At 46.7% G+C, this 8,087-nt stretch overlaps 1 protein-coding gene across 3 annotated transcripts in view; it reads left to right on the top strand.

Annotated features, from left to right (window-relative positions):
- Positions 1 to 8,087, top strand: part of bcor (BCL6 corepressor) — a 38,243-nt gene that overhangs the window by 28,346 nt on the left and 1,810 nt on the right. For all 3 annotated transcript variants that reach the window (XM_036209725.1, XM_024286114.2, XM_024286115.2), the window contains 2 exons: positions 4,533 to 4,699; positions 6,031 to 6,176. In XM_036209725.1, coding sequence (XP_036065618.1) covers positions 4,533 to 4,699; positions 6,031 to 6,176 — 313 coding nt within the window. The remainder of the gene's footprint in view (positions 1 to 4,532; positions 4,700 to 6,030; positions 6,177 to 8,087) is intronic.

Genomic DNA, 8,087 nt, shown 5'->3' with positions numbered 1-8,087 from the left:
CTCATGTGGAGAGGCGGAGAGGATGGAGGAGAAAACCTGAGACTACACAAACAAGGCGCTGACCGCTGCGCAAACACCCACGCGCCCTCCCACCCTTTCCTTCTTTCCCTCTCTCAGGAAGCTCGTCTCTCACTGCCTGTGTGTGATAAGCCCGGGGCAGGCCCCTGGGGCTCCCACGCACACACATGCGCACACCACTTTATGCATGCAGCCTCTCACAGACGCGCGCACACACACACACACGTGTCTTGCTGGTGTTTTAGCGCCTCAAGCTCCAGGCTTATCGCACCCAGGCAGGGGAGATAGGAGGGCCTATGAGACAGAGGCGCGCGCACGCAGCCTGCATGCTGATTATGAGGATGGAAGGAAACGTGTGCAGGAACACCCGCTCTGATCAGCCGCCGCCGAGCGCAGGCACGCACGCGCACCCTCTCTCTCTCTCTCTCTCTCTCTCCTCCTGCTGTCACACGCACGGTTTCATCCGCCTTTGTTAAACCCACGCGCATGCCAGAATCGCAACCACGTATAGCAGCCGTGCGCAGCTCCCCGCGCGCCCGGCCCGGCGCCGTGCATATTTCATGTTCATTTAGTTTTGCAGTCCGTGCCTGCGCACATGAAAGCCCACTCTCTCTCCGTCTCCGTCCTCCCTCTCTCCCCCTCTTTCATTTTCCCGCTCTGCCTTGTCTGCCTCGCGCGCTCCGAGCATTTGAAATGGTAATGAGGAGAGCTTCTGCGGATGTCTTCATCCCTCTCGTGTCGGCGCTAGGGGGTGGGATGGGGGTAAAGGTGCAGTCTGTCATTTATCATCCACCTATGAAACACATCCTTCTATGGCCGGTCCAAGTCGAGACCAGAACCTATTCTGGACCAGAACTGGGTTCAGTATAGGCACCACGTCTCCGATGGTAAATGTGCCTCATCTTTAAAGGTCATCTGAGAGTAAAATGTGGGTTATTCTTAAAACCAATTTAATTTTTGAGCACATTCAACCTGATAAAAGTCCTCAAATCTTTCAAATGTTCCTGAAAGTTTCCTCACAAAAGTAAACATGGCAACCCTAAAGTTTGGTTTATTTGGTAGTTTTAGTTGAAGCATCAACCCCAAAAGCTTCACAAATGATTAAAGGCAAAGGTTGCTTGTTTTCACACATCAGCTGTGTAACAGTAATGGCTTCAAACGCATTTAGTTAACCTCATTTAGAGAATTCTAACGACAGCTAATGAGAACTGTGGGGAACAGCGGCACAAGTGTGTTCAGGATCCAGACGTTCCAACATAAGGTGTTACTTTCTGTTGGTTCTGCTGGAGGTTTTGTCCTCATTCTTTGGTCACCTAAAGGTCATGCTTAAAACCGAATCTTAAAGGACGAGCCCTTATTGGATGGATCTTCCAATAAGGTTTGAGAGTCACTTGTTAATCAAAAGATCAAATGATGTCAAGGTCAGGATTGAGATTTTTGTAATGTAGCCCCAGGGTTAATGTCTTAATTTATGTCCACACGGGAGAATGCGCTAATTTCTTGATCAAGCATCTAGTCCAATGTTCACACTGGACAAGCAGGGAGGGGCTTCCTTCTCTTCTTCTTCTTTTACATCTGTTTGCTAGCGCATGTCCGCCACCTACAGTTGGAAGAGGCTTGTTGTGAAATGTCAAAGTGGCGAATCATGTTTTTTCTTTCTTAGTTCCACTCCGACAAAAACTTGGTGTCAAATAATTCCAGCCGGTCACAAACCACATTTATTCATTTCTCCTCCATGATCGATGTAGTAGGCAGTCGGTTGAAGATGAGTCTTTACTGTTTTTCTGAAGTGGTTTATTCCGTGAATTGTTTGACACCACTATAAACCAACGTAAGAGCTTCACAGAATAGACAGAAGAAAACAAAATTACAATTAACTCAAATTTGCAGTAAATATACTTAAATTCAAATCAACTTTTTGTTTACCCCATTTCGACTGGTGCTAAACTCCATAATTGTCTCTTGTTTGTTAATGTTTGCAATGCACGTTTTCTTCGTAACTTTTTCGGTTAAGCTTCTGTTTCTCACGATATAACTTGCCTTCAAAATAAAATACAACCGGTGTTTTGGCAATGTCAAAATAAAAGCTTGTCGTGTTTGTCTATTTATCCAGAAATAAACGTTTCATCCAAGCAAAGTTTAACGTTATCCAAGTAATGTTATCCAAATATACCAAATCTGAGTCGCAGATTAGTCAAAGTTCAAAGGTTTTTAGGTTTCTAAAAAGGTTAGGTCTTTTTTTAGGCTATTTTGGAGTTTAACTAATGTCTCAGCTGCATGCTAGCTGTTTTGGCTAACTTAGTCTTTTTCCATTTTTAGGCTAATTTCGCATTTAGCTAATATTTTTGCTGGCTATCAGCTTCAGTGATTTCAGCTATCAATGTCAGTATCTTCAGCTATCGGTACTATCATCTTCAGTGGCCAAATTTAGCTTACAGCATTCACGTTAGCATTATTGCAGGTAATGCTATATGTATAATTTGTAGTTAGTTTAAAGCCAATAATGCTTCAGATGTGCGCTTTACTGCCAGTTTTCCCATGACCCGATTAGTCGACAAATCGGAAAAAATAATCTGTGATTAGTCGACTTTTAAAATAATCGTTTGAGGCAGCACTAGTTTCAAACTAGCTTCAATCCGGAAGACAATTGGTTACCCCATCCTACTCTATGAATGCACTGTGTTGTATGTTTAAGCAGTATTAACTCTGAAGATGATCCTTTTTATAAGGTTTAGAATAAAACAACATCAGAAGATTATGGGCTACTGGTCAAACAGATATGCTTCATTAACATTTTACGTAATATTTCTCATCACAATTAATTTAAATTGGACTAATTTCAGCAGCCAAACTTGTCTTTAAGGACCAATTTTAGCTTGTATTTTGTGCAAAAAGCCTGAAGAACCAGGCAGGTATTAAGCATGACTCGATCCTGCATGATAAAGATCACACAGGAAAAGGCGGTCATGCTTTATCTAAGCATGCGATCGCAGCAGCGCACACGCGCATCCTCCGTGCAAGGATGCTGCAACGGGTTAAATGTCTGAGTGATGCAGGGGAGCGCAGGGAAGCATTCGAGAGAGGGAGATTAGAGGACGGAGGGAGAGAGGGGGGGGGGGTTGTCTCATTTTACTGCGGAGGAGGAGGAGTGTGTGCGTGTTTGTGTGTGTCTGGCGGGAAGCCGGGGCTCTCGTGCTAAGCTCCTCGCGCTCTCCCAGCGATATTAAACACGGCTCCGGAGGTTTAGCGCTGCGCCTCCTCCACAGCCACACGCACACATAAGCTTGTCGGCACCACACAAATATGTGTGTGTGCGTGTGCAGAGACAGCCACTTTGCCAAGCTACATATCAACACTCCCTACCCGTCAGTCTCTCTAACACTCAGTCACACACAGAGCAAGTGGAATCCCCAGAGGGGAGCAGCCTCCTGACTCTCATCCAGCAGGTCTCCCCCTCCAAATTCTTTCTTTTTTTTTTTGTTTGCTTCCCTGTTTTCTTCCTCGTCTCTCCATCCGTTCTCAGTATCACTTCTTTCAATCCACCCCCCCACAGTTTCACACACCCCGCCCTTTCATCTCTTGTTATTATCAGCTGTGGCCCAAAGGACGGCCCCAGCAGATTTCATCCACAGATTCATTTATCTGTCATCTGTCGGGGTGTTGCTTCTCGTCTCCCCCGCTCCTCCGTCCGTCCGTCCTCCGTCAGCCTGCTCCCTCTCCTCCCCTGGTCCTCCCTCCATCCTCTCTGAAAGTGAGAGGGAACGCGAGATAAACACTTGGATGAGATGGGAGCCTGGAATTAGCATAGAAATGGAAGTTTGGAGTCGTTTTCCAGGTTCAGATGAGCGGCTCTCCCCTCAGCGCCGCACTGTTTGCAGGACAGCGCGTGGAGGTGTGGATATACCCTTCTTAGAACCACTGGCATAATAACAGGCATTAAAACGATAAGAAGTCTAGCGCAGCGTTTAAAAACATGGACACGCTCTGCATCCTTTTCCCCGTCTGTCTGCTTCCTCTCCGTTTAATCGCAGCAGACGCTGCTGCAGTCCAATAAAAACGACCGCCCCAGCCTCAGACCGGAGCAAACGCGCCCCACTCTCGAGCGCCTCTATCAAATCTCTTTGTTCCGCTTCCATTATGCCGTGTTCAGAGTCCAGCCATTGTAACTGGCTGCCACCACGGCGTCGAGGCCCAACCATGACACACACCGGCGCGCGCACGCTCGTACACACCGGCGCGCACAAGCCCAATCTGGCAGACAAAATGCAGTTGAGTCACTCTTGGTCTCCTCTGTGTTTGGCGCCAGCTCTGGTATTATGGAGCATTTGTGTGCGACTGCCTGTTTTGTCCGGCGCAGGAACACACTCAGTTCCTCCTCTTCCTGATTAGTCTCCCACAGGAACTGTAAAGGAAGGACTGTTTGTGCGCTCTTTATGTTTGCCATCATCAATGCAAAAAAAACAAACAATATTTGATACTAAACCTGGTTCTCCTTGTGTCTTTTTTCCATGCAGGAGGTGGTCCTGTACTGCCTGGAGAACAAAATCTGTGAGGTGAACCACAGAGACTACGCTGGCTACTGCGCTCTCCATGAGGCCTGCGCCCGAGGCTGGCTAAACATAGTCCAACACCTGCTGGATTACGGCGCAGACATCAACTGCAGCGCGCAGGACGGCACACGGTCAGCACACACACGTGCACGCCGCAGACACACGTGCTTGCATAAACACTCTCAGATGTGGAGTTCAGAGCCTTTGGTTCAGCGTCTGGAAAACCTCACTCATAACTACGTAGCTGTGGACCGATGACCTGTCTGGGATGTGATTTCCCTGTTGACAGACTCCAGGAAACCCTGCATCCCTGACCTGGATGAAGGGGCTTTCAGAGAATGATTGAATGTAGAATAAAGCCACATTCACGCCGGGGCTGTTCAGTCCAGACGCGGGTTCATTTCTTGTTAAAGTCCTCTTCGTTTGGACACGTGGAAAAGCTCTTAAATGAACTCTAGTCAGCTGAAAACACAGCTCTAATTTGCTTGCAAGTGAACCACGAGTTAGCCAAAGTGTAAGTGCATGAACTGTCGACTGAAACTAAGCAAATTTAATTAATGTTGTTGACATTATCATCCAGAATTAAAAGTAAAAAAAAAAGGCTTAAAAAAGTAAAAACGTAAAAAGCAAAAATCGGAAAAATACTCTTAACAAGTCTATTAGCTTGTGGAAGTTACTTTGTAAATGCGTTTCCTCGTTTATCGCAGGAGTTACCATCCAAACAAATAGTATAGTTCTGCCTTAAAACTAGCTGTTTTAAGGCTGTAAAACTCCTCACCACACACTTTCTACTCTTTCCAGACATGAACACTTTCACACCTTTCTCGTAAACTCTCAAAGTTTTGCAGAAAAAGAAGTCGAGTTATAGAATAACTAAAGATTTATGTAGATCTGTAGAGCTGCGTGTATCTGTACAGCAGACGCGACACAAAGGAGATTGATTGACTAAGTCAACAGCCAGTCAGGACACAAACAAATAGTATTAAGAATAGGTTACATTTTTAACAATGCGCTGGACCTCATGAAAAGTCGTGCAGTTACGGCAGCAACTCACTAGAGGGCGGTAGAGTACAACATGAACTCTGGCCAAAACCGTACAAATACCAGCTAGCCTTGCTTGTTTCCAGCGATAACTCGATCAGCATCCTTACTGCACAGTGTTTAAGAACATTTTGGTCAAACTCTGACTGTGTTGTGAACCCCTTTTTGTTTTTTTCATTTGCATATAAGTTTCTTTGAATTTATTTCTAGCTCTTGTATGTCAGAGAATGTAAAATGTATCAAAACAAGTTTCGGATTTCCAGTTCAAGTTTTACTCTAAATATCTCAGGTTCAATTATTGTCAGTTAAAAGATAAAATAATCACCCGGGATTAAACAAAACGTATCGTGATCGCTTAAAATGTTGACCTGCACGTTTAACATTTATTTAAACCCGCCTCTTTGTTTGTTCCTGGATTTAGACCAATCCACGATGCCGTGGAGAACGACCACCTGGACGTGGTGCGCATCCTGCTGTCTTACGGAGCCGACCCCACACTGGCCACCTACTCCGGGCGCGGCCTCCTGAAAATGACCCACAGTGACAACATGGAGAGATTCCTCACAGGTAAAACCTGATCTCTAAACACTTGTCATTTTCTAGGACATAGTTTCTGCAGAGCGGCAGTAGTTCTTACAATTTTGGGGAATTGCTATGAGGCATGTCCAGCATATTTTCTTTGTGAACCCAGACTCGCTGATGAGCTGCGCTAGTTTTTCCAATAAAGACGATCACTCTTCTGAATCCATTGTGGCCTTTGTAAGGACGCTAGCAGTGAATTGTTTCTGTTTCGCACCCAATCGCGAAATTTGAACCTCTTTGACGTTTCGCACCAAGCTTTTTAGGTATATGCGCTACTGAACACTAGAAAAAAAAATAGGCCCCTCCCTTTCGTTTTGTGCCCAAATTAAGATATTTGCACCTCTTTGACATTTCGTATCAATCTTCGTAGGTGGGAGACATACGCTAGTAAACACCAGAAAAAGTTGTTTTGTTCCCAAATTGCGAGAATCGCACCGCTTTCACATTTCTTACAAATCTTTGTATATTGTGGACACGTGCTAGTAAATGCTAGAAAAAGAATAGGCTCCTTCCTGTCGTTTCGTACCCAAATTGTGAGATTTGCACCGCTTCGACATTTCATACAAATCTTCGTAGGTTGCGCTAGTAAACGCTAAAAAAAGAAGCCCTTCCCTGCTCTTCCAGTGTGATTACCAAAGGATAAACGGACCTTAAGACTGAACAACACTTTTTTCCGGAGTTGAGTAGCAAATACTGATGTATACGCCTACAGTGCCCTCTAGTGGTAGTTGCTATTTACATAAAAAAGTCGCACCTGAATGCAAGTCACAACTAGCCAAACAATTCAAAAGCCTGACTTACTTATAATCTGAAAAATACGGTAAATGCTTTTTATTAAAGCTGGAATTTTCCTCATACAAATGAAATGCTTCAGAAAAGCAAAATATAAAGCTTCAGATGTGCCGACGTGGAGGTTAGCAAAGGGTTAAACTGTTTTTAAGACTGGTCACCAACCCACTTCCAGAAGCTCCGTCTTGGCTTCAATCTTCCTGACCTCGTGTCACCTTTTATTTTTTTTTAATCTAAACCTCCTCTGGGCTAAAGCTCCGCGTGTCCGTCTCTGTCAGCCCGACTCTTCCGGCACCCCCCTCACACCCCCCCGACCACCTGTTTGACAGGGAGGCTCAGCCCGCCGGGGTGCGTGCTGCTGCCTCTGAGCTCCTTTATCAGGTTACTTAGCAACGGCGCCTGTGTTTGCTCAGCGTACGTGCGGAAGCGGCAGCGGCAGCAGGCTCTGCTTTTGCATGCAAGCGCTCGTCGTTTGGCGACGGCCGGAGTCTGCCGCGCTGCGAGGAGAGGAGAGGCGAGGAGAGGCGAGGGCCGGCCTGGATGTTTGTAGTTTGGTTTGAGTCAACACGGCTCTGTGTACAGTCAGGGGGCAGAGGGAAGGCGGACGCAGGCGCGCGCGCACTTCCTCTGCAACACAGCTGCCTTTTTTTCACCTGGAAACAGCTTTAAAAAAAAAAGAAAAAAGAAAAAAAAAAACAGGTGTAGGAGCTGACCGCCGAAAAGACGGCGCAGAATTTTAAAAGCGCGGCGAGATCGATGTGGAGAGAGAGAGAGAGAGAGCTGGAGAAAACGAGCGCGCGCTGCCCTCCCTCCACCTGGTCCCACTCATCTGGAGGCCGTTAATCCCTCCAAACACACGCCAGACGCCCCACGCCTCAGCTCTGGCACAAAGCCCAGCTCTCACTCTGCAAATGTGCGGCTGCGTGTGCGCGCGCGCTCACACACACACGCACGCGCGCGCACACGCTCCTCCCCGGCGCGCTCTTTGTGTGTGTAGCTGTGTGCGCGCGCGCTCCTGCAGCTCCCAGTGCTTGTTTGCTTCCAGCTCGCTCTGCCTCTCGGTGTGTGCGTGTGTGTGCGCTCGCGGCGGCTGTGTGTGGTTCTTGT

This window comes from Oryzias melastigma, linkage group LG21 (genome assembly GCF_002922805.2).
Source record: "Oryzias melastigma strain HK-1 linkage group LG21, ASM292280v2, whole genome shotgun sequence".
Lineage (NCBI taxonomy): Eukaryota > Metazoa > Chordata > Actinopteri > Beloniformes > Adrianichthyidae > Oryzias > Oryzias melastigma.
Note: the sequence above shows the minus strand (reverse complement) of the source record. Positions and strands in the feature narration are given on the sequence as shown.